General features: G+C 33.0%; 1 protein-coding gene across 7 annotated transcripts in view; it reads right to left on the reverse strand.

The window, feature by feature from the left end:
- Positions 1-1,404: 1,404 nt before the first annotated feature.
- Gabpb1 (GA binding protein transcription factor subunit beta 1) overlaps positions 1,405-26,764 on the reverse strand; it is a 61,146-nt gene continuing 35,786 nt past the window's right edge. For 4 of the 7 annotated variants that reach the window (XM_076850771.2, XM_076850765.2, XM_076850766.2 and 1 more), the window contains 7 exons: positions 24,383-24,550; positions 22,839-23,033; positions 21,467-21,614; positions 21,039-21,152; positions 14,160-14,345; positions 11,003-11,118; positions 1,405-3,298 (listed from right to left, as the gene is read on the reverse strand). In XM_076850771.2, coding sequence (XP_076706886.1) covers positions 3,146-3,298; positions 11,003-11,118; positions 14,160-14,345; positions 21,039-21,152; positions 21,467-21,614; positions 22,839-23,033; positions 24,383-24,430 — 960 coding nt within the window. In that variant the 5' untranslated portion in view covers positions 24,431-24,550 and the 3' untranslated portion in view covers positions 1,405-3,145. The remainder of the gene's footprint in view (positions 3,299-11,002; positions 11,119-14,159; positions 14,346-21,038; positions 21,153-21,466; positions 21,615-22,838; positions 23,034-24,382; positions 24,551-26,764) is intronic. The other 3 variants (XM_076850768.2, XM_076850770.2, XM_076850769.2) reach the window with 3 other exon arrangements.

The raw sequence follows: 26,764 nt of genomic DNA on the forward strand, positions 1-26,764 counted from the left end.
CATTCAAGGTCTTCCAGGTATTAAAGTAACATCAAAGTAACTCATAGATTTTTATCAGAACAACTTGATTTTGAGTAATACAGGGGAAAAAAAGTCATATCAGAATTAAGCAGCCATAACTATTTCAATCAACATACCAATTTCCACTATGGGCAAAGAATTTCTTCAAATTTCTAATGAATAACATCACAAATGACCATACTGAAGATACATATATTGGCATAAAATTTCATTAGTAATATTTTGGATAAACACATTACAAAATAATCTTCATGACATGATTTTTCAAATTCTCTTCGCTTTTTAGTTTTGTTCTACTGAATGTCAAGGAAAAAGCTCTCCAACTCCCCAATATCCACTACCAGAAAGATAACAGATCAATCTAGTGGCAGAGTAAAAAGCATAGTAACTATTCTACTATTTGGATCTTGAGAGATTGATATAAGAAAACAATTCCTAACAGCCAATGAAAACAAATGACATGACAAATCTTTTTTGGAAATATTTAAGGTAAAATATTAATAAACAACAATTAATGAAAAATAGTTGAGAAGTGTGATTCCTGTAGATGAGGTTCCTCTTCAAATAAGGAATCTGAAAGCACCACAAATTCAACCTAGCTTTTATAAATCTTAGGAGTCTAGCATCTACCCAGGAAAGTGTTTAAATTGAATCAAGTAATTCACAATCAAGACACCCAGTGAGTTCAATGTCCAGACAGTATAGAAAAATTACACAAATTCCAATACAAAAACTGAAAAAAGTAAACAACCCAAAGATATCTGAATACTTGTTAGTATCAGATTTACTCCTCAGCACCAAGTATTTTTTACCATCTATGCCAGTGATTGTTATTGGAGGTCAAAATGATGTCTTGCACAGGTAAAATCTCAACAAAACAACGCTGGGAGTCAAAAGAAGACATTAAATTAGCATTTAAAGGCTTGCTTCCAACACTGTTTTGAGGATTTTCAGGGTCAGTCTGGTTTGGGAGCAAAACTACAGTGGCAAACACATTAGACCTTCTCCATTCCAACTCTGTACGTCAGGCTATGGGAATGTAATACCAGCACCTTGCCTAACATAAATTAAAACACTAATCAAAAAGACATTCTCCATTGACTTTTCAGACTGCAGAAAAAGCTTCATGCTATTGAAAATATGTCCTGCACTTTTAAAACTTAGTTTTATATAATTCAAAATATATGTCAAAGACAGACATAGTGGTGAACAACTGTGGTTTGAGCCATCTGGAGCCTGCGGTGGGAGGACTCCTTGAGCCCAGGAGTTAGAGACCAGCTTGGGTGATGCAGAAGACTTCATCTCGAAATAAAAAAATAAATAAATAAAGCATAAGTCAAATTCAGTGGGGGGGGGGGGAAACTGAAAGATTTTTCTCCTCCTTATAGAGTTATTTAATTTGCCCTTATAACCTTTTTTAAGAACTTCCCAATAGCAACTAAAATCAGGCTGATAGTCATCCCTTTTTATTAACAACTCATATGAGTAACTCCACCAAGAGAACTAAAATGCCCAAGAAGTTATCCCAGGGATTTTTAAGTCACCATGTGAAAAGTACAAAATATTTTCCTATGGCAGAATATGGCTCAAAAACACAGTATGATAAAATTTCTTTTTTCTTTTTTTTAGGTGCTGGAGGTGGAACCCAGGGCCTTGTGAATGCTGAGCACACTTTGCCACTGAACTACATCTCCAACCCAGAATTTTTAATATAAAGAAAATACAGTCAAAATAAGTCTACACTGAACATATGTGGAAAAGATATTTAATTGTAAAATAGAAAAGTAGGCCAGAGTACAGTTTTAAGGGCAATTGCTTCTTTATACAGTATAGGTAATCTAGAGGGTTATTAGGGTTAAACATTTTCATAAAGCAATAAAACATTAAAAAATAAAGCAAGAAAAAAGGGCTTGAAGTTATGTTTTACAAAAAAGAATGAACAGTCTTCAGAGTTTAAGGACCATACACTGTAGAATTCAAGAATATTGTGATGAGAGCAGGTTACAACATAGACATGGAGCTTTCACAGGGAAAAGTGTAAGTTACATCAGACATATCTATAGCATCACTGTAGTACAAAAAGTTCTTGTTCTACATACAAAAGCAATTTTTTTCCATAAGAATAATTTCCTGGGGGAAAATAAGTCCATGAAATATTTCAGAAACCCATATACATTTGAGTTTTCAAAAAAACATTATCTTAAAATCCAGTGCCTTAAAGTGCTTTCATGTGGAAATCATGATGGAAGGCACAAATACAGTTTCACGTCCCCACAATGAAATTTTCAAAAAAGCATAGATTTTGCAAAGTTTGCAAATTATTCAAGTTATCTTGTAAGCTGCTCCTTTTAAGAACATTGTCATTCCAATAAAACCAACTGCTAGCTTACTTGGTTTCAATTACCTACAGAATAAAAGGTTTGTGTGTTGTTGTTTGTTTTTTTCTGGTAGCTTTCATCATCTTTGTGGGAAAAATATCTATGCAAGTGATGCATTTTGAAATTATAAAACATGCAGAATATGTACAAACAGAAAGTTTAAAAAATATTTGCTTCATATACATGTAAATCTACTTGGGTATAGCTGAAATTGAACAAATATAAAAATTTGCTTTCTAAAAAATGTTTTCAGAGAATCTGAGACAACTTAAAGCTGTACAAAGATTTCCTGGGAGAAATCTTTTCTTCACATAGAAGTTTATACCTACAGGAGTAATTCCAGCATTAGTCCACCATAATTATTACACAACATTTGGTCTAATCAACAACGATCACCCTTAAAACTGTTCTGTCTCTGAGAAATTTAGGTTCATACTAAAAATCAAAAAGAAGCTCAATAACAGTGGCTTATTGTGTTTTTGGATCTCTTCAACAATCTTTTATCAACTCATGGAACTGTAAAAAAAAAAAAAAAAACTATTTACAGAGTTCAGTTTTAAATACATTTCACAACTTCTAAAGTAAAGTTTATGATACAAGAATTCAGAGCTCATGGCTTAAGTCCAATTATTGACCTGCAGTCTCTTCTATTTCCTGTATTCCCACGACTGTACTCTTTTTGTATACAGTTCAAGATTGCATTCTTTCTTGACCAAAAGCAAAATCAAACTACATGTTCATTTTAACTAAACAGCTTCTTTATTAGTCTGAAGACGAGTCATAGCTTCTAATTTCTGTCTGTAAGCCTCGGCTTCCTGTTCTTTCTTAAGAAGCTGCTGTCGATATTTTTGTGCTTCTCGATTTGCTTCATCCAGCTGTTTCTGAAGAGCTTCTCTCTCCTAAATTAAAAAAAATAATAATAAGTTTTTTTCAATTATTGGTCAAATACATTACTAACACATTCAAGCATGTTTCTTTCACATAGAAAATCTGTAGTAGCCATAAGTAGATTTCTACTGATATTTCCTAGACATCTTACCTTTTCAACCAATTCACTAATAATTAAACCATAATTTTTTGCTCCACGTTATAAGATGTAAATTACTTTCTAATCTCAAATTTCTGAGTTAAAAATAAGACTAACCCAAATGGGTATTTGTACTTTCATATGTACTATAAAAACTTAAGAAGTTTTCAAAGAGCCAGGTGACAGTACTACACACATATAATCCCAACCATTTGGGAGACTGAGGCAGGAGGATCACAACTTCAAGTTCAAAGTCAGCCTGACTAAAACAGTGAGACTTTGTTTCAAACTAAAAATAAAACAAAACAAAAAGCAGAGTTTTAAGTGAAAACTATACAACTATACCTTTTTATATCTATATTCGTGATGTTTTCATCTAAAGGTAACGATAGAAATCTCTATCATTATATATGTATTAAATTCTTCAATAAATTTAGAGCTGAAAAACAAATCCAATCCAATGAATAATGGTATCGTTTTTCCTCCTCCTCACTCTGCCCCTATTAGTTACTTCATATATTATATATTATATACATTATATATTATTATTAAATATGTCATATAATATATATTATATCATATTATATATTTTAGGGAAAACATTTCAAATATTCCTTTCCCATACCTCTTGTAAGCATGTAAACAAAGGAGGTAACCTGCATAGGCCCAGACTCTAGGAAAGTTTCCATTATCTTAGGATGAATCAACCTAGACAAGTGTGGTGGTGCACACCTGTAATCCCAATGATTCTGGAACCTGAAGCAGGAGGATCACAAGTTGGACCTTGTCTTGAAATAAAAAATAAAAAGGGCTGAGGATGTAGCTCAGCAATAAAGTACCCCTGGGGTTAGAATCTCAGTATCAAACAAAAGGAATAAATCAACCCCATCACAGGATGCAGGACCCTCTTAGTGAGGTAGAATTATAAATCAAGAAAATTCAGGCTCACTTTGGGCAAGAAATTTGACTAGAGGAAACTGAAGGTGAGGAGTGGGCAGGCTGCTTAGAAGGGCAGTATAAGGGTCTGTTCCTATATATCCACTGCCTCCTTGATACTTGCACACTAAAGACACCAAAAGAGTCCCTTCTCTTTGTTTTTCATATGGTGCACAAGATACAATATACAATCCACCTGCCTTCCTATGATCCTGCCTCCTTTCCTACACTGAGAATGAAGTTAGATCCAAGATTTATTTTTTCCGTGGGCCGGCCAGAAATGGGAGTGACTGATTATATAAGTGGTCTCCAAATCTTCTAATTACACCAAGTGTTCAAGTATAATAAAAGAATGATTCTTACCACTAACCAGGCCTTACCCTGATGCTTCTTTATACCCTAGCCACCCTCTTCTTACCTCTTTCTAACCATAACTTTAGCAAAGATGAATGACAGCATAGGAACAAGCCAAATACCCAAGAGCCGAGCCTCAGGTAAATTATGAAAACTAGTACCCCAGCACATGATGAAGGATTTTGAGCATACCAATGGATGGGGGTAGAGGGTGAGATGGCTTGTGTACTGCTGCCTCAGGAGCTAGATATCACCTCTCTGGAAGGAACACCCTCAATCATGCAAAAGTATTTTAGAAATTTACATGTGTTCAGAGTACAGAAAGCAAGTAGTCTCAACTGCACCTCAGAGGACCTCATGTGCTATGCCTAAGTTTCTTTTTAAAACAAAACAACAAAAAAAAAAAAAAAAAAAAAAAACCTTTACGAATGTTAAGCAAGAAAGTCCTTTCGCAGCCCAAATTTAGAATATAGATAAAAATCTGCCCCAATTTAGTAGGAAATATTATATCTCATTAAACCTAAAGTATCTTCTATTATTATCTATTTATTAATATTTAGACTCAGCAAGAGATTCACTATTATTGCAGAAGATGCAAATAAACTGAGTGAGGTAAAACAGTCCAAAAATGACAATACTTTAATCCTATTATAAGTAGACTATGTATATTCACATTCATATTTGTTTTTGCATGTGCATGCATATATACATATTTTATGTTTTCATGCTGGGGATCAACTTCAGGGCCTCACACATGCTAGGCAAGTGCTTTACTACTAACCCCATCCCCAAAAAGTAGAATATATTTTAATATAAATAAAATGAAAGCTCCCTTCTGTCTACCAGGCCAAACAAAAGACTTCTTTTACACTCACTGCATTTTTTTGACCAGATCTGTAAAATCTGAAAAACAATGCTCATTAACACTATTCTTTGAATATACTGAAAGTATAATTAACATTATAAATTTTTATGGTGTTTTCCCTTTTTACTTAGTTCCTAGGAAAAGAATCTTTCTGTCACCTCACTTTTCAAAGCAAATAATAATCTCTGAAAAGTGGAAAACAACACTTTCTATTTTACAAAAAGAGTTTTTGCTTTCCTGCTTATTTGTCAAACATTTACTGAATATACATCACATGCAAGACAGTTCCTTAATGCAAACAGTTGGTTGTTTGAAACATTAACAGTGGCAAGAGACTGACATTTGAGATTTATATTTAAATAGAAATGCCAAACAAATGGCTTTAATCCTTTGCAATAAAACTACAATGAAAATGATTCTGACATTTTAAAGTAAACATAATTTAGTCTCCAAATATGTAATACTGAAGTGTTTTTCTAGGGATTGGGGTTACAACTCAGTGACAAACAATAACAGTGCTTTACATGTGCCAGGACCTAGATTCAGTCCCCAACACAAAACAAAACCAAAAAAAGATTTTTCTGTCAACATCTCAACATTGAAGAATTTGAAGAAAAAAAAATCCTGATAATAATCAACATCTGGGTGGCAATAAGGAATATATTTATCTAAGCTACAACTTCAAACCAAAGCAATAAGTTACTACTACATTTATTGCTAATGTAATAAATAAATAATGGAATGATAGGATAAGAAAAAAATTGAATGCCAGATGCACACCTGTAATCACAGCAACTCAGGAGGCTGAGGCAGAAGGATTCCAGGTTCAAGACCAGCCTCAGCAACTTAGTGAGGCCCTCAGCAACTTAGTGAGATCATGTCTTAGAGTAAAAAATAAAAGGGGTCGGGGATAGAACCCAGTGGTTAAGTGTCCCTGAGTTCAATCCCTGGTACCAAAAGAAAAAAGATTTGAGCTTGGTTTATTTTCAAACAGGATTCTTTAATTCTGCTTTAGTTAACAGCAATGATCTCAAACACTTTTTATCATTTTAAATATATAATTTTCTAATATTCCAATTTACATTTTGCTACTATAAAACCAAAAATATCACTATAGTGACTTATCTTCTACCATACTTAAATATGAATTTTAGAAAGATAATAAACATTTAATTAAGTAAATTAACATTTAAGTAAGCATTTACTATATGCTCACTTTTGTAAGAGTCCTCCTTACAATAATCTTACATTGCAGGTCCTATTGTTTTTCCATTTTTAGTGATAGGAAAACCAAGCCTTAAAATGTTAAATAACTTGACCAAGATCATACAATCAAAAAATTATAAAATAAACAGTGTAACTCTACATCATGTATAACCACAAAAATGGGAAGTTATACTCCATGTATGTATAACATATCAAAATACACTCTACTGTCATGTATATCTAAAAAGAACAAATAAAAAATAAATTACAGGGCTGGAGTTGTGGCTCAGTGGTAGAGCGCTTGCCTAGCATGCGCAAGGCCCTGGGTTGGATCCCCAGCACCACATAAAAATAAATAAAATAAAGGCATTGTGTCCAACTACAACTAAAAAATAAATTTAAAAAATGAATAAATAAAGATAATAAATAAATTACAAAATAACTGAATATGGGGGAGCAGGCCTGCAATCCCAGAAACTCAGTAGGCTGAAGCAGAAGGATCACAAGTCCAAGGCCAGCCTCAAAAAATTAGTGAGACCCTAAGCAACTCAGTGAGAACCTGTCTCAAAATCAAAAATAAAAAGGACTGAGGATGTAGCTCACTGGTAGAGTATCCATGGGTTCAATCCCCAATAAAAATATGTATATATATGCAAATCTACATATATATTTATATACATATATATATAATTTAAAACTAAATAAAATCTAAACCTAAATTTGATTTCAGAACCTTATTTAAAAAAAAATTCTAAACAATAGAAAAAAAAATTTTTTTTAAAGAAAAACTAGACCCAGGTTTGTGCTATTTGCTTTTTGTAAACTTTAATTTTCTTGCTGCCCTGGTTCAATTATAACAAATATTATCTTGTTTTTAATTAACAAACTATTCTTGACATACATCCACACCTACTCATTTCCAAATTGTCCATGGCTGCTTTCTCACTATAATGGCAGAACTGAGCAGCTGTTACAGAGACTGGCTCATAAAGTAAAAAAATTTCAATCTGGTCCTTTTACAAAAACACTTGGTCTTCTTTGGTCCTAGAGAAACAAACTATCAAGAAGAAATACAACTACAGAAAATTTAAAATTTTAACAGATCAAGAAAGATCTGTTAATAAAAGAAAAACAGATTGGAAAAAATTATAATAAACATTGACCTTACAGAGGTCAATTTTTAAAAGAGCACTAGGATCCTGATCCACCCCTAGTTAAAAGACACAAATATTTCATTAAAAATAACAGGGTTGGAGATGTAGTTCAGTGGTAGAGTGCTAACATGAAAAAAGCCCTGGGTTAGCTGCATAATACCATTAAAAAAAAAAAAAAAGTCTACTAGAAGAAAAAAACATATGCCAACCTCAAAAATAAACAAACAAAATCCATTATTAAACTTACTTTTCTCTAATCTTTGTGACAAAGAAAGAGCAAAGGTCTTTCCTGAATTCACACAACTATGTAAGTAATAAGAGAAAACCTAATGCACTAATTAATTACATTAACTCCCTCCCATGTATACAAGAGTTAATTTCAGTTCAGATCAGGATATTGTTGCTTATTTATGGAAGAAATCTGTAAATAGTACACTTCCTTCAAAAATATTTTCAATAGAGTAATATTATCAAGAGGTAGTAACAGTTACATACACTATTGGAATGCAGTGTCTTCTATTTTCCCCTCCAAAATACAAACTCATTTCATTCCTTTATGTTTTTACAATGCAGATGTAAAAGTCAAAAAATTTAAAATAAAATTTCTACAATTTGAACTAATTTTCCCAGAGATTACTGGAGAAACCTTTTCATTGTTGGATGGAAAGCTTGTAAACATAAAATTTTTGGCACCTTTGTTATAGACAGTCACTCTGGAAATTATGGACATGAGACATAAAACCCACACATCAGATTCTATATGTTAATCTTTTAATTCCTTTACAAGTTTTAAAATTTCATCATTATGAATATTTTTAGACCACATAAATCAAAATGCTGCCCTGTGCATTGCAAAGTGTCAAGCCAGTCTCTATCCATTAAATGCTAGTTGTATGCCACTAATCATAACCAAAAATGTCTCCAGACACCACCAAATGTCCCCTGGAGTTAAAATTGCTCCAGTTGAGAATCATTGCTTAACAGAAACTCTTTGGATTACAAACAAGTTGTTACTTAAGAAATCAGTGTAAAAGTCTGCTAGAATATAAATTCAAAAGAATGACTTTATGTATTATAGAAAAATGATTACCTGTTTTGATATAAACACTGGAGGCCATCTCTTCATTCTTTAACTCTAGCCCACCTCTACTACCTATGCTCACTGTATATGTCAAGGTTTCTGTGTAATAGCCCTTAAGAGGTCATGTAGCCTTGGCTTGAATATTTCCAGTGACAAAAAATAAGATTTCCATTACCAGAAAGTTCTATTAAAAATAAAACAAAACAAACAAAAAATACTCTTCTTTATTCAAGCGACAACTCTATCACCCTAAGTTCTCTTTCCTTGGTCCTAGTATTAATACCTCAATTCCTACTTTCCTATTATTTGCAATCATTCTCCTTAATCTCTGAAAAATTATAAGAGAGGAATCAGGATGAACTTCTGAGGGAAACAGTAATGTTCGCTGGCTTGTACATAAAGGTACAGGCTGCACACTCATTGTTTTAAAACATAACTTATGGAATTGAATAAACTTCATCTAATAAAAATTCAAGTAATTTAAAAACACTTTATTAAAGTTCATAACAAATATTTTTACCTTATATGCATGAAAAAGATGATCTGACAAATCAGGAAAGTATTAAATAATAAGTATAGCTGATATGTTCAATGGAATAAATTGTTAGCTTGTGAATAAGACATTCAATATGCATAGCACTTTGAATTTTGAAGCAATAAAACCACCCACACTTAACAATTAAAGTCATTATTTTATCAGATATTCTGATTAAATCATCAAATTCTTTTTAACTCAATCATATATTATTTGTAATTAAGGTCAAAGATGTACACCCTGATATTTAAATGAATATGAGACCAGGAGTAGTGGCATACACCTGTATCCCCAGCTACTTAGGAAGCTGAGACAGCAGGATTTTAAGTTTAGTAACTTAGACCCTGTCTAAAAATAAAAAATAAAAAGGAGCTGGAAATGTAGAGCACCCCTGGGTTCAATTCCTAGTACCATAAAAAATATAACAATAAAAGATATATATATGAGAAGTGTATTTTTAAAAATCTCCTTTTTCTGATAACAAGAATCTTTTAAAAGAATTACTAAATGCTCATCAAGTTTACTATACACATATCAGATACTACCAATACATATATATATAAGAGTATGTTGACTTTTAAAATTCTCATTAAAACCCTAAAATGAGATATTATTATTCTAAATTCTAATTTGGGAGAAAATAAAACTGAGACCAAGAAAGACAACTTGCCTAAAAGTTGACAGATCAAGAGATAATATTCAAACCCAGATTCTCTGATTTCATGTTCAATGTTGATTACACTACAGTTTCTCTTTCAAAGTAACTCTCAAGAATAACTTTTTTTTTATTCGTAAGTTCAAGGAACATAATTTTATTAATAGTCGTGCAAAGAAAAAACTGAGGTAGCTGTGGTTTGGTTACACCTACAAACTGGTTTACACTTTCAAATTAGTTTGAGAGGGGGAAAAAAGAAGTTGAATTCTATCAACAATCTAAATTAATTTCCCTCAAGATCTTAATGGTGAAATTAAAAGTTATTTATTGCTTTTAAAAACAACCCATCCAACAAACATCAACCTTTTTTTAAAACAGTCCCCTAGCCCAATTAAGCATTTGCATTTCATTTTTGAAAGAAAAAGAATTTTTAGTCAGTATATAGTGACATTTTCCTTTAATGACTTATGAGAATGGTATAAGTTTAACAGAAAATAAAGGATGGAATGCAAGAACCAAAGACGTCCCAATGTTATCAGGATGACAGACTGTTACAAACAAATGCTTTACTCACTCATTCATTCATTCAATATTTATTTATTGAGGGCTTACTATATGTATAAGACAAAAAAAAAATTAAACAAAGTGATAACACTATGCACTTTCATTCTGTATAAAAACAACATGGTCAATAATAAATATATAAGACAAAATAATAATAATAAAGAAAAATAAATTGAATTTATTTTGGATGACTGCCGCAAAACACACCGGGTAAAAGACTCCTTACTTCTATTTCTGCAGATTCCACCCGGTTTTCAATTATTTCGATACATTGTCTCTTAGCTGGTGGTTCTTCACTTATAACAGTTTCTTCAGCAATGTCTGTTGCTGGTACTGTTAACACTAAAATGAAAAGGTGTACACATTACTTCATTCTCTCAGATAGGTTTAGAATTAATAAAACTAGTCTTGACACTGTTGATGCTACTCACCTAAGTATATTCCAAAACAATAATTTCAACATACTGATTTGCTTTTATGAAGAGGTCTGTACTTGTATTTTTTGCTTTCTTGTGTTTTTTTTTAACTGAAATCTACTTATTAAATAATCTACTTAAAAAAAGTTTTATAGATAATTTATTAATATGTCGCAAAACTCAAAACAATATTTAACCAGTTTATTTTGTGAGGTTTCATGCCCATCCCACTAACATAATCCCATCCATTACTTTCTTGTGTATTACTCCTATATTAATTTATATAAAAATAAACATGAAAATATATGGGTAGCATACATACAATGCCTACATTCAAACATACACAATATGTTGTTCTACATTATCTTCTTTCACTCCCTACATTTACATATCTTACATTAATACACAGAGCTTCCTTTTTTCAGCTGCATAATATTTCATCATATGGATACACCATTATGAATACAGTTTATAAACTTTATTTTCCAATTGGATTTCTTTGTAGCTCTTTATATAAATGTAAATATTAGAAAAGTTGTCATTGCTTGACACAGCACTACAGGACCAAACAAGTAAAAACCTTGCAAAACAATTTTATTGATGAATGGGGAAAATTGCAGTTTGCTCTATGATTTTTTCCTAAATTTTTGTCAAACCATTAAAAATTCCCTTTCACTTACTAATGTAAACAGAAATTAGAAAATGGCAAAATTACTATTTGAGAACAATAAAATTTAAAACACTAGAAATACTGAGAAGAAAAGAATGTTCTTTCTATCATATTACATTTATGAATTCACTCATGATGAACTAAGAATTTGTATTTGTTTCACTGGACTGTCTATATACTCTACATATTCATGTTATCTATACATTTTTAAATTAGAGAGGCTTTAAATTTTTATTTAATTATTTAGCAAGGTCTTCTTAGTGTGCTTTTCCCCCCAGAGTTTTCCTTATTCTTCTTTCCCCCTCTCCCTGTCAACATAAATTTTAAAATTCATTTGCATAATTATAGGGGGAAAAACCTGTTGATCTTTGCTATGGGCTGAATTGTGAACTCCTCCCCCAACTCCAATTCATGTTAAAGACCTAACCTCCAGGAACACTAAATGTGTTTGGAGATAAGGCCTTTAAAGAGATTGAAGTAAAATGAGAACTTATGATGAGAACTTATGGGTGGATCCTAGTCTAATATTATTGGTGTCGGGCTGGGGATGTGGCTTAAGTGGTAGCGCGCTCGACTGGCATGCGACTGGCATGCGTGCGGCCCGGGTTCAATCCTCAGCACCACATACAAACAAAGATGTTGTGTTCACTGAAAACTGAAAATAAATATTAAAATTCTCTCTCTCTCTCTCTCTCTCTCTCTCTCTCTCTCTCTCTCTCTCTCTCTCTCTCCCCCTCTCCCTCCCTCCCTCCCTCCCTTTAAAAAAAATATTATTGGTGTCCTCATTAGAAAAGAAAATTAGGCACATATAACACACAAAAACTGGAGTCAATTAAGTGAAAAAATATAGCCAGAAGGCAGCCAGCTACAAGCAAAGGAAAGAGGCCTGAGAATAAACCAGACTGGACAACACTTTGATGCTGGATTTCTAGCTCCCAGAACTGAGAGAAAATAAATTTCTATTGTTTAAGTCACCCAGTCTGTTTTGTAACAGTCCTATCAAACTAACAGTCCATTTTTCATGACATATTACAACTATAAATTAACTCAGGAAGAATTGAAAGTTTTACGATAATGAACCTTCACTTTGAAAAGCATGGATTTTCCCTTTATTTGTTCATCAATGTTTAGTCTGTAAATGTCAGGTTTTGGAGACAATTTTATATCTGCTTTATACAAATATTTGGAAATTTTCCTCTTTTTGAAATAATTAGTTCTTCAAAGCTTTTGTGGAAGCATCTGGGCTTAATCCAAACCTCGGACCAGCTGTCAACGGATGTCTACAGAGCGGGAGAGAAAAGCTCCCAAGCTTCATAATCAAGAGTTTCCTCTTCTTTGGCTATAGCAACAAAATTTTTTCTTGAAATCTGGTCTCTCTTTAGTGCCACAGCTCCTCTGTTTACTCAAAACAAAACCCAACTTAGAAGTTCTATCTCTAGCCTTGCCCCCCACCAATTCCTTTACTGCCCATGAAGAGGCACAGTCTTTACAATTCTGGTCATTTCCTTAAAGGTTTTGTGTGTACATACTTCTTTGGCACTGAAGGGTAGGCTTGATCAGATAGACTCTTTCTGTACCTTCTCTCTCTGACTCCTCAGTATTCATTCCTTATTCTAATTTAGCCATGTATGTACAGTCCCTATTCATGCTGAGGCTCTATTCTTATCAGAGTGTATATTTATTGGTGATTTCTGAGCTCAATCCTACTCTTTCCTTGATAAACTATTGTGGGTTTTCATGTGGGTCCTCTTGTCCTGGCTGCAAGGGTCCTATATGTTTTGAACAATGAACAAAACTTAAAATGTGGGAATTTGAAGTTTTCTCAGCCTTTCAGTTTCACTAAAAATGTAGCTGAGGCTTTTGTTTCATCTATCTTGTTACTCTTTGTGGTTTTCAAGGAGAAAAAAAGGGGAGAGGGGACCCACAATAAAGTTTCTAAAAGTTGTCACTATATTCCTACTATAGGGACTTGTTTTTCAGTAGTTTTCCTTATGTGGTATTTTTAAAAGTATTACACATATTACACATGATATTCCAACTATATAAAATGGCCTGCGAATTTATTGTTCAGTGTTGCTTTGAATTATTTTCTGTACTGTCTGTGTTGATATTTAAGCCCATTTTCCAACCAGAATACTTTGGAGCCAATTTCTTTCCACCTGACGCATACTCTGAAAAAGTAAGTTAATTTTAATATTAACCTAAATAAATAAATACTAGGCAATCATGTCTGTTATATCACAATTTCCTGAAAATTAAAAATAAACACAAACTTTAAGTAAATGTCCACTACTAACCTTGCTGTCCATCTGGCATGGTCACAATGATGGGCTGACCTATTCCACTGGTTGGAATGGAGTGCAAATTTCCAAGCTGAATTCCATCTGTGACTATTGTGATGACTTGTTGACCCCCTGAACTAACTACTTGCTGAATTGCACCATCCACAGATTCTGCAGTAACCACTTCTTCTGTGGCCACTACTGGGGGGGAAAAAAAGTAAAGTAAAAATCAGTGAACATATCTAGCAGTATGAATAGATATTTAGTTTTGCTTCTTCTGCTACTTTTGCTTTCTCTGCTTCTTTCTTATGCAGGACAACTTTTACAGTTTTTAAACTCAATGTCAATGGCTGGATTACAAGTGCTGCAATTTAAAATAATAGTTTCTTTTCTTTCTTTTCTTTTTATTTTTATTTTGAGACAGGCTCTCACTAAGTTGCCCAGGCAGGCTTCAAACTTGGGATTCTCCTGCTTCAGTCTCTGAGTTGCTGGGATTATAGGTATGTACTACTACTCTTGGCTTTCAACTACCTTCATGAGTGTGTTTAAATAAACAGTTTCTCTTCTTTTTCAGGTACAAAATGTATAAAATCTTCTAAAATCATGACAAAGGTTCTGTCTACTCAATAAAATTCCATAATTCAAATTGGTTATATTCCATTCATATTTACATATATGAGTTGATATATAGAATAAATAGCAGAAATAATTATTTTGTGATAATTCATCAAATTGGACATTTTTATCTATGGACTTTCCAATGTACATGTTATATTTCAATAAAGGAGCATCAAAAGGAATAATAATAGTGAATGGATTATTCATAATGAATTTTTAAAAATCTCTATATAATAATATTTTGTAGGGCTAGGATTGTGGCTCAGGGGTACATGTAAGGCATTGGGTTCGATCCGCAGCACCACATAAAAATAAAGGTATTGTGTCTACCTACAACTAAAATATAAATGTTAAAAAAATACATATATCTTGTAAAAAATAAAGGAGGGGGAGTCAAAGATCTTGATAGAAGATATCTATCATTTTTTCAAATGACAAATTTGAAAAAATCACTTTAATATAATAATTGATTCAAGCAAAGATCACTAGTGAGTGATAAAAGCACTGGTGAAATGTTTGGGGACAACAGGATATTTAAATATTCTCAAGGTATTTCACCAAAGACTAATATTGGTTGCAAAGAGGAAAGAGTACCTTTAAAGACCTGGCAGTTACCAAATGCCATTATCAAGTCCGCCTGATATTATGTGCCTCATGATATGATACAATAAGAGGTTATAAAATATCACTGTGTTCTTCTGAAAGTGTTTGACCTGCATCTATCTATTAAGAAACAAATCGGGGGGGCTGGGGTTGTAGCTCAGTGGTAGAATGCTTGCCTAGCACATGTGAGGCACTGGATTTGATCCTCAGCACCATATAAAAATAAATGAATAAAATAAAAGCACAGTGTCCATCTACAACTAAAAATATTTTTTTAAAAAAGAAACAAACAAACAAATGGGGGCCAGGGTAAGAAAGGAAATGGGAAGTAATAGGATCGAACTCAGCGCCTTACACTGCAAGTGCTCTACCACTGAGCTACAACCTCGGCCCCTCTAAATAACATTTTTAAAAACCTATTATTCAAGGCAACACTTACACAAAGTGCAATTTAATAAAAGCTTTCTCTACCCAAATCCAGCTACTGTCCAGATATAACATTTGCTCTTGAGTTGCTACCAACTCACAGCAGAACATCATGGATAAAAATGATTTTGGATTTATTTCAGAGAGAAAGACCACAAATATATGAATATATGGAATGCTTTTTTTTTAGGCAAGATAAATGCCAGGATCCTAGTTTTCAAGAAGACAAACTTGTGGCAACAGACCTGGCTTCCACCTTGTCACAGCATTATTTGATAATCAAGAATCACAACACAAACCATAGAACATTCAAAATGCAAACAACCTTTGTTTTGAGTGCTTTCATTATTTTTGTTTGCCTTAAACTATAATTAAATTTTATCACGAAGCACTTAAGGAAATTTCAGGAAGATAGTTACAAAATAAAATACAGGGCACTAAGTAAAAAAATATTCAATAGGACAACTATTAAGGCTTTCAAATGCATTAACTATTGCTTTGATTTTTTTAAAAAAATATCCATATGAAAAAGAAATGTTCACTGGTTGAATACTAAATATAAGTAGTAATATTTTACAGCATAATCATAAGAAATTTCTGAGATCACACACAATCAAGATACAACTCAACTTTCATCATTGCACTATTTACAATGACTGTCATTAAAGTAAGAGTTCTTGTCTTTCATCTAAAAAGCTTTCTTTTCAAGTTATGCAAAGGTAAGGTATTTAAGAAAAAATTAAAAGGAAACTAATTATGGAAGAAGACAAAGCACCCTCCCCCAACCTTAAGAATAACTCAACAATACAATGTTGAAACATGTAAGAATAAAAGAGAAAGCCTAAAAATTCTAAAAAGGATTTTATATAATATGTATGTGCACATATATATTTTTCCAAAATATAAAAACCTTGGATAAAAAGTAACTGCTATTTCATAAATATTTTGGTTGATCTAATTCTGAAGTCAAGCTCTAATATTTAAAAAGAGCTAGATAACCTACAACACCCTTTGAAAATAGTTGGGATCTCTTATTCAACATGACTTTTGAATTATAATGCCATAAAACTAAAATAAGGCAGGGAAGAAAATTATCTTTGAAAAAGACTGAAAATTCTATCTGTAATATTTAAACAATAAAATAAAAACTTCATTGAAGAAAAAATAACATTCAAAGGTATTATGCTTGCAATCAAACCTGAAATTAAAAACAAAAAATACCTCATGAGGCCCAGGTACTTATGCCTCTTAAGTCAATTCAGTTTTATTACCCTATGTTAGGAACAGACCAAAAACCAATATGTTAACAGGTAGGTACCTGCTAAACTACACCATTAGGGAGAAAGGAAGGAACTTACAGCCACTACCTGACGTATTACAACACCTTTGAAATACCATCTTACAAGCAATTAGCAGAAGTTGCTCTGAAGACAAAAAGATGAGTGATCATAGATTTCTATTTAATCTAGGAGTGATAAGGACTGCTAGAAGTATAAAACAGGGGTTTCATGAAATGGTGTTTTAAAAGAACCTGATATTTACATGGCAAAGATAAGACTACCTTCCTCCTCCCAGCCCTTAGTACTGGGGATGGAACCCAAGGGGTGCTTTATCATGGAGCTACTTCTCCAGCCTTTTTAAAAATTTTGTGACAGGATAGTCTCGAGTCACTGAGATTACAGGCACACACTACCCTGCAAGACCTACATCTTAGGCAACTACAGTTTCTAATTCTACACCTAAATAACTCTCAAATCTATCCACTTCTTATTATCTCCTTGTCAAATCCTCGCTCATGCTGCCATTATATGTTGTTCCTAATTGATTGCATTAGACTCCTAACTAAACGCCCTTCCAGAGTCTTCTATGCCTGCCAAAATGATCACTTTTAAAGTTCTCTATAATCTTACTTTCAACCCCTATGTTATTCTCCCTCTCACTGGGTTCAGTTCAGATGGACTCTGGGTCTCCTTGAAAATATAAGCTCTTTCTATCTCAAAAATTTCACATGTCTCTCCTCCTGATATGTTCTTCCCTCAACTTTTCCCTAATTTTTACTTAATCCTTTAGGAAGACTCCATGACTCACCAGAGTAGCCTATAACCTATGGCAGAAAGACAAGAAAAAGTGATTGCCTCTGTTTATGAAGACTGTACTCCATTTTCCTAAGGGAAAAATGTGCCTGCAATCTCCAAGCAGCTTTTATTCTTCTGTCTCTTCATTTTGGGAATGGCTTTCAAAATGAAATAACTTCCAAAGTAGTATGGCTTGGAATATGTTCCTATCCATTCTTTAGGCCACCCCTCTACAAACTCTTCCACACCCACCCTTCTACAAACTATTCCCAACTCAGCTGTTCCCTCTGAACAACAGTAATCCAGTGACATATTCCAATCATCAAGCCTTGACAAACTGCAATTCTATTTGTTTATAAAATCAAGAAGATAGCACCATCATTTAGTTGTGCAACAAAAGCATTTTAATAGACTCCATGAGATTCTCACTGGACTAACATTAAAATTTGTTTTATATGCCAAAAATGGTCCTACTGTAGTCATGAAAGTGCAAGACTTACACACACATATGAAGTAACAACTAGTGTAAACATAGTTCTTACACTATATTTTGGTCCACAATCATTTTAAAAAGGCATGACAGGAACAGAACACTTAATTCAATAAACTATTCCAGAAAAAGTTACAGATACATCTTTGAAGTAAAAATAGGAATAGTGATCATTTTTGCTTGATATGAGACAAAATAATAACCACACAAGTACTTATTTCTATTGCAAACATTCCAAAAGAGACCAGTCCACAGATCACCCAAAGAAACGTATAAGAAAGAGTACACTGACAGCCAGGCAGGGTGCTGCATGCCTGTAATCCCAGCGATTTGGGAGGCTAAGGCAGAAGGATCATGAGTTCAAACCCAGCCTCAGCAATTGAGGGAGGTCCTAAGCAACTCAACTAGACCCTGTCTCTAATAAAATATAAATATAAAAAAGGGTTGGGGATGTGGTTCAGTAGTTAAGCATACATGCATTTAATCCCTGGTACCAAAAAGAAGGAAAAAAATAAATAAACTATATAGTGGTCAAAGACACACAACTTGTGAACTTGTCAGACTTTGACCACAAGCCTCTGTTCATCACTTAGTAGCCACATGACCTTAGGAAAAAACTATTCAACCTTCACAAATCTGTTTCATCATATGTAAAATGAAGACGCTTCTAATACATTTTGCAGATTCTAAGATTCTCTTGAAAAATACATATTTCTAAAATCAAAATGAATGTAATGATTGTTGGGTAAAGAAAACAAATAGCCAAAATGAAAAAAAAAAATTTTGTGGCAGATTTATCACTGCCTGAGCAGGTACCAACTGAGTAAGAAGATATGCACTTCGGCGCAATTGTGGCATAAGTACTGGTGGCAATATACTTAACTGAACTTTTACTTAATTCAAGCTCTTAAAAATCTCTTCAAAAGGATTCTATTATGATATAGCATTGAAATGAAAAGTTATTATGCTCATAGAAGATTGTAAAGTCACATGCAATAAAAGTCAACTGAAATTCTGTCAGACTAGACCATAAAAATTTTCAAAGATAGGAAAAGTTAAAAAGGTTAGTATAACCAATTTAAGGAGCTAAAAATCTAAATGTCAGAACTTCTAGCTGACTTTTAAGAAAAGCTATTGAATTTCAGGTATATGCTTTTTTTTCTAAGTATTGAACCCAGGGGTGCTCAACCACTGAGCCACATATATCCCCAGCATTTTTTGTTTTGGGTTGTTTTTTTTTTTTTTTTTTTTTTGTACCAGAGATTAATCTCAGAGGTACTCAACCCCTAAGCTATAGCCCCAGCCCTATTTTGTAGAGACAGGATCTCGCTGAATTGCTAAGTGCCTGAGTTGCCGAGGTTGGCTTTGAACTTGTGACCGTCTGTCTCAGTCTCCCAAGCCACCAGGATTACAGGCATGCGCCACCACACCTGGCAAGGTATATGCATTTTAATTAACAATATTTTCAAGTTTAACCAAAGAGAAACCACCAATAAAATAGGTTTTTTCTTTTTTTCTTTCTTCTCTCAGGTGCTAGGGATTGAGCCCAATGCCTCACACATGTTGACCTTTGTGCCTCGTTCAGAAATCAACTTTCTTTGACAGTTTCTGTACTTTCAAAGGTGCTAAAAAGAGCCAGACATACATTCATTATAAAAGCAATATGCAAACATGATGATGCATATAACTGTTAATGGCCAAAAACAATTCAGAAAAATCTAAACTCCCAAATAAAAAGACTTAGATTCAAACTTTATGTGATGTAAGAAGCTGGAGAATTACTAATTAGTTAAAAAAAGAAAGGAAAAAAAGAAAAGGGTAGGAATTATTTTTCTTCCAAGTTAAAAAAAAAATCCAATATTATTTACCTTAAAGCTTTTCAGTAAGGATTCAGTGAAATCATAGGTAAAAAATTTACAGTGGTGCCCTTGCACAGGGTAAGCAGACAATGACTTGCTACTGTTATTATATTAAACTTTTAAAAAACACTAATTTAAAAAATGACAATAAATTATTCTTTACTTTTATAAACATTAATCCAAACCCAATGGCTTGAACTATCATAAGACTATTTCTTGGAGTTTTAAAAATTTCCTAGTTAAAAATAACTTACACAATAATTACAGTAAGAAATATTTTAAGTAAGTATGAGGCAAACCTTATCTGAACCAGCTATTCACCAACACTGCACGTCCTCATTTAAAAGGAAACCCTTTAACAGTAATTTTTATATACTATCTCCTAGTTCTGTCAGACATTAAGATCTTTGTAGCATTCTAAAAGAACTGACAAAAATTAAATATATGAAAAAATAGTAAGTTCATATACTATATTTATCTACTTAAAAAAAAGTCACCAATTGATAAAACAGAGGCCAACTTGGGTAAACAGACATGTTTTCTGTAAAGCATACAAGTTTGTTTTTCAATTTTAATTAGTTGTCAAAATTTAATATTCTTTTGAAGTTCACTTTTTCAGCTTCCCATGAAAAAAGAGAATCTGGAAACAGAAGACATGTCTATATCAGCTAGAGCTGAGTAGTACATGCCCCTGCCTGGCCCCACTTTTTAACTGGGCATAATCTCCACCCTGCCTAGTTTTGTCTTTCATGTTACCTTCCCAGCCTTTGTAAGTATCTGAATCTGCACCTTTTATTGTACATATCTGGCTTGCTTTTCTAACCTGGAGTTTCTGACGAATTGGATAACGGAGCAGAGGCTTCAGCTAAGGCAGCTAACGTAGCTAATACTGATGTAGAGGAGTTTCCAAACTGAACAGCAGACACACCCGTTTCATCTATGAGAAAACAGAAAATAGATTTGAATTTTTAAGGAATTTAAACCAATGTATATTTCTCATATTGTTTTATTTTATTCAACTCTTAAATGATGCTTGGAGGCATTCGTTTTTGAAAGGTAATATTATAGTACATTTTGTAATATTACCTTTCTTTAGATTGTATTGTTTCAGAAAAATGTTTATGGCTAATACCAAAGAAACCAAGATGGCTCATATAATCTTACCCTTATTCTTCAACAGTCCTTGCTTAAAAGGATGGATACCTACTAATGCATAAAATCCCAACAGCTATCCTATATGCATCTCAATACCTGTTGCCTTGGATGAATTTTCTGAAGATACCAGACCTGTTAGGTTCACCACCCCTCCAGGTCCAATGATAAACTGTGGTGTTGCAGCATGTATCGTCACAGTGTCAGGACTCTCTGGGTTTGTGTTGATTTGGTTCTGCATAGCAATCTAGGGGAAAAAATCACCACAGTGCTTTCAGAATTATAGTCAGAATATTTGGTACAGATTCTCAATGTAACACAAATATGATTTTATAGGCGCATTCTCTAAGAAGAAACATAATACAAATGGAAATGGTTTGATCATGGAACACCGAGAGTGTAGTATTAAAACATAGATATGAATTTATATATTTTAATCCCCTGTTGAATAAAGCAGAACAATCCTATTAGAGGAGAAATGGGTATCTGAAAGCTTTTATAGAGCACAGGAAAACAGGAGATTGAAAGATATCCTGTTGCTCTATAGGTGTGGAAATAAGAATTATTCAAATTGTTCCCGATCTTCAACTCCAACCCTCAAACTGCACTCTTAGATACAAAGGAATGAAAAAGGCATGGTAAAATTCATTTTCTGAACATAAAACAGCTTTTAAGTAACTCATGGTAGTTAAATGAAGTCAGAGACGACAGTTCCACTGGGAGGAACAAGAAGATAGACAAGAAGAGGCAGTAAACAAAGAAAATAATATATCAATGTTGTCTAGCTGAAGAAAAAAGAAGTCATGTTGGTTACTAGAAAAGCCAAATATACCCATTTCCACAAATAATTTTTTTTTTAAAGAGACAGTGAGAGAGAGAGAGTGAGAGAGAGAGAATTTTTTTAATATTTATTTTTTAGTTTTCGGCAGACACAACATCTTTGTTTGTTTATGGTGCTGAGGATCGAACCCGGGCCGCACGCTTGCCAGGCAAGCGCGCTACAGCTTGAGCCACATCCCCAGCCCCACAAACAATTTTTTTTGAGGACAGTGAAAATAAAAGAAACAAATCTGAATGATAAAGACAGCATCACTTACTCAAAGGATGTCATTACAGTTGCTATTTATTTTTAAATTTTTATAAAGTAATTTAAAACAGACTTTGAAAATCCATTTGGTTTTTCAGCAAGAATAATTAATAAAATAAGCTACCTAGAGGGTAATTCAGAAACTTGAAAACACAGAAAAGTAATCACCTTATCTAATCTTCTATTACATAAAAAGACTGTGTGGTCTTACCATCAGGAAAATGAATAGTATTGAACTAAGAGGAAAAGAAAGAAAAAAGACTGTCCAAAATAACTGAGTCCAAAATAAAAAGCTACAAGGTTTAAGTAATCTACAACATAGAGATCCATCTACCTAAACAGCTTCCTTTTGTTTGCTTTCTTAAAAATTAAAATCCAAGTTACCTGTAATATTTCTGCTAAATCTTCATTTCCATTGTCTATTGAAATATCAAATGCAGTTTTACAAAATTTACTTTGCGTGTGTACATCAGCACCATATTTGATTAAAAGTTCCACCACCTCTTGATGATTGTGTTCTGTGGCCCAATGCAGAGCTGTCATTTTTAACATGTCCTTTGCATTAACGTCAGCACCATGCTACAAAAAATATTTCAAAATGAGAGATTGCTAAAACATGGAAAACAAAAATTCCTGACATGATAATACTAGTCACTATGCTTTGAAGCAAGAACAAATACCATAGTTGATTTTCTGTGTTAAACATGCTTTCTAGTAATTACCCTTTATTTGTCCCTTTATCATTCTTCTTTCATGCTAATCTTCCTACTATTTTCCTTCTCATTTCTTGAAATGAGGCAATTATTCTTTTAGTTACTCAACTTCAGGCATGAAGGGACAGGAATGGCATAAGAAGTGAAGGAAAACTATGAGCACTTCTCCAAACTCTTTTTAATGTTGTATTAGAATTGATCCCCTAGTTCCTCATTTACACAAAATCACCCTTTGCTTTCAAAACCAGCAAAACACAAGCAATTAGAAGGGAGCTATTTAGCTGTACACTATCCAGTATAATCACCAGTAGACACAGGTGGTTATAATACAGCTTATCAGAATCGAGATATGTTATATGTGTAAAATAAGCACTGGAATTCAAAGACTTAGTACCAAAGAAACAGAATGTAAATTATCTCAATAATTTTCAGATCAGTTCATGTTGAAATTATAATGTTTTGAATATTTTGGATCAAAAATAATATTCATTTTTACTTTTTGAATGTAGATACAAGTATATCTAGAATTACATGTGATTTGCATACATGGCTTACATTGTATTTCTTTTGGATAGGTTCATCTAAAGACCAGAATAAAAAGGACCAAGAATAAGGACTATCACCAGGTGTGATGGCACATGCCTATAATCCCATTGGCTTGGGAGGCTGAGGCAGGAGGATCGCAAGTTCAAAGTCTGACTCAGCAATGACGAGGCACTTAGCAACTCAGTGAGACCCGGTCTCTAAATAAAATACAAAATAGGACTGGGGCTGTGGTTTCGTGGTCAAGTGCCCCTGAGTTCAATCCCTGATACGCATCCCACGTAAAAAAGAATAATGTTGCAAAATTTTCTACAACACATTTTTGCATCTAGATAATTAAAGGTAAATCCCCATTTATATTACCTATCAATTTGTTAATCATCCAAGCCTAATGTTCCCTTCCATGGGCATTTGGACTATATTGACAAACTTGCTGTTGTCCCTTACCCTAAGGACTTTCAATTGTTTGACTTAACTAAGAATATACCTAGAGAAAGTTTTCCCCTCACAAAAGAAAAACTTAATTTTCATTTGATGGGCTTACACACCAAAAAAAAAAAAAAAGAGAGAGAGAGAGAATCACCACAGGTAAAACAATAAAATTAGCTCCCTCCTCCTTCTTATAAACTCAAAAGAAGTTTCAATAGCAAAGACCAAAAAAAGAAGACATACCTTAAGTAAAACCTCTACTATGCTGGCATGGCCCTCAGAAGCTGCCATGTGTAATGGTGTTCGGTCCACTTTGGTTCTGGCATCCCTACTTACACCAGCTCGCAGTAGTACCTCTGTAGTGGAATAATGCCCATATTGTGCTGCAAGATGAAGTGGAGATGTTCCCAGCTGTACCACAGGAGAGAAAAAAAAATCCAAATTTATGATTACTTTTGCTACACATGGTGGCACATGCCTGTAATCCCAGCTACACCAGAGGCTAGGCCACGAGGATCCCAAATTCAAGGTCACCCTGGAAAACTCAATGAGATTCTATTTTAAAAAAATAATAAAAAGGGCTGGGGATGTAGCTCAGCAGTACTGTCCCTAGGTTCATTCCCTAGGACCACAAAAAAATAAAAATAAAAAATATATAATTACTTTTAATATATCACTATAATTTATATGCTATATTTTCTATTTATATAATAATGAGTTAATGTCTGTATATATGGTAATCCAAAATGAATTACTAGATTTAAGCTTATCATATCTTCATGGAGGTCTTTAAGAATTCTCATACAATTATCAGTGAGGAAGAAAAGTCAAGCATTTTCTTTAATTCAAAATTTCTGTAAATAACAACCTAAATAAAATTAACTTCATTAAGAATTAGAGATAACTAGAGTTTCAGAATTTTTCTGAATATTGGAATATTTTCTTTATACCAGTCATACAAAACTTGCTATAATAACTTCCTTTCGTCTATAAAATTAATCTCAAATAAATTTAATAGTGTAGAATTTAGGTCAAAACTTTTTGCAGAGTTTTTAAAACTATACATAAACAAGACTATCTCAATGATATTTTCTAAGGGGTTCATGTAGTCTTTTCTCAAAGGAAAAATCTGAAATGCATTTGTCAAAGTTAAGTCCAGAGAGACCCAAACAGAGCTCAGTTCTGAAATTGGATCCACAGTATCTAGCCATTAAACTGACATCCACAAAGTACAAAGGAAATTTTAAAATATGAGCAAAATTTAGAAATGTTGTATCTCATGCATTTAGAAGCACAGAAAATCCCTACAACTCTTGATTATCAAAACACTGATGTTCTAAGGAGCTCATGTCATATATTTCACTAGAACATGAAATTTGCTCAGATTACCACTGTAATAAAAGCACCTAAAATTTTTAATCACTTTCTATTGAACACATTGTTCTAAGACCTTCACATACTAATCTCATTTAATCTCTTCATAGCATAAATACTATTACTATCCTCATTTAGCAGTTAAAGAACCTAAGGCACAAAGAGGTTACTAATTTGCCTGAAGTCATACAACAAATAATCACAATACAAAGTTAGGTATGTGTTCTCAATATGTGATAAAAATTGAAATTATTTACCTTGGGAATAATTTTTTTTTACTACAAAAACACGCATTTTTAAATGGAAAAATCATTCTAGTAGAACAAAGGAAATTTCTGAACAATCCTTTCTTTCTCCATGCTTTGTCATATTTTCCTAAAACAAAGTCTTTTCTAAATTCTTTAAGTACTTCAACAATCCATTGAGCAACTATGGCTCTTTCTTAGTGTGATATTAAGGCTTACTTTGTATTTTTTGTTTTATTCCTGAGCATTTCCCCTTTTGGTTGATGATGAAATACACACACACACACATACACACACACACACACACACATATAATAATAATAATCTGTGTATGCACACATACATACATGTAGTTGAAAAAAAGGCAGACATCTGTAAAGTCAACACCACGGTCCTGAAGTAAAATATTGACAATAATTTAAAATCTTCCCACACAACAGTCTCTAACCACAAAGACAAGAGATAAATAATACTCAAAACTTTGTGACAAACATTGCTTTTCTGTGTACCATTTATGCATTCTTAAATAATATATTTTGGTTTTGCCCATTTTGAATTTTTTTAAACAGAATCATACTGTATTTTCTGTCACTTGCTTTCCTTTGCTTAATATTATGTTCTTAAGATTCACTCATTAATGAGTACAAACATACTCTCTATGATATCCTACTTAGTGAGTAATTCGAAATTAATTTAAACAATATATTTATGAATATTTGTATCATTTCCATTTTTGTTACTATGGATTACAATGCTGCTTAATGTACTCTTATGTGTATCTCAGAAATATGAATAAGATTTTCTTCTATTGGAAATATTTTTAGAAATTCAACTGATAGGTCACAGGGGTATGCACATTTATTCAGTACTGCAAAATTGTCCTCCAAAACAATTCTACCAATTCAAATTTCCACCAGAAGTATCAGAGAGTTCCCAATTCACCATCTCTTCACCAAGGCTTTGTACTGCAGGCAATCTTTGTTAATCCAGTACAGAAGAATTTCTT

Source organism: Callospermophilus lateralis, chromosome 3 (assembly GCF_048772815.1).
Source record: "Callospermophilus lateralis isolate mCalLat2 chromosome 3, mCalLat2.hap1, whole genome shotgun sequence".
Lineage (NCBI taxonomy): Eukaryota > Metazoa > Chordata > Mammalia > Rodentia > Sciuridae > Callospermophilus > Callospermophilus lateralis.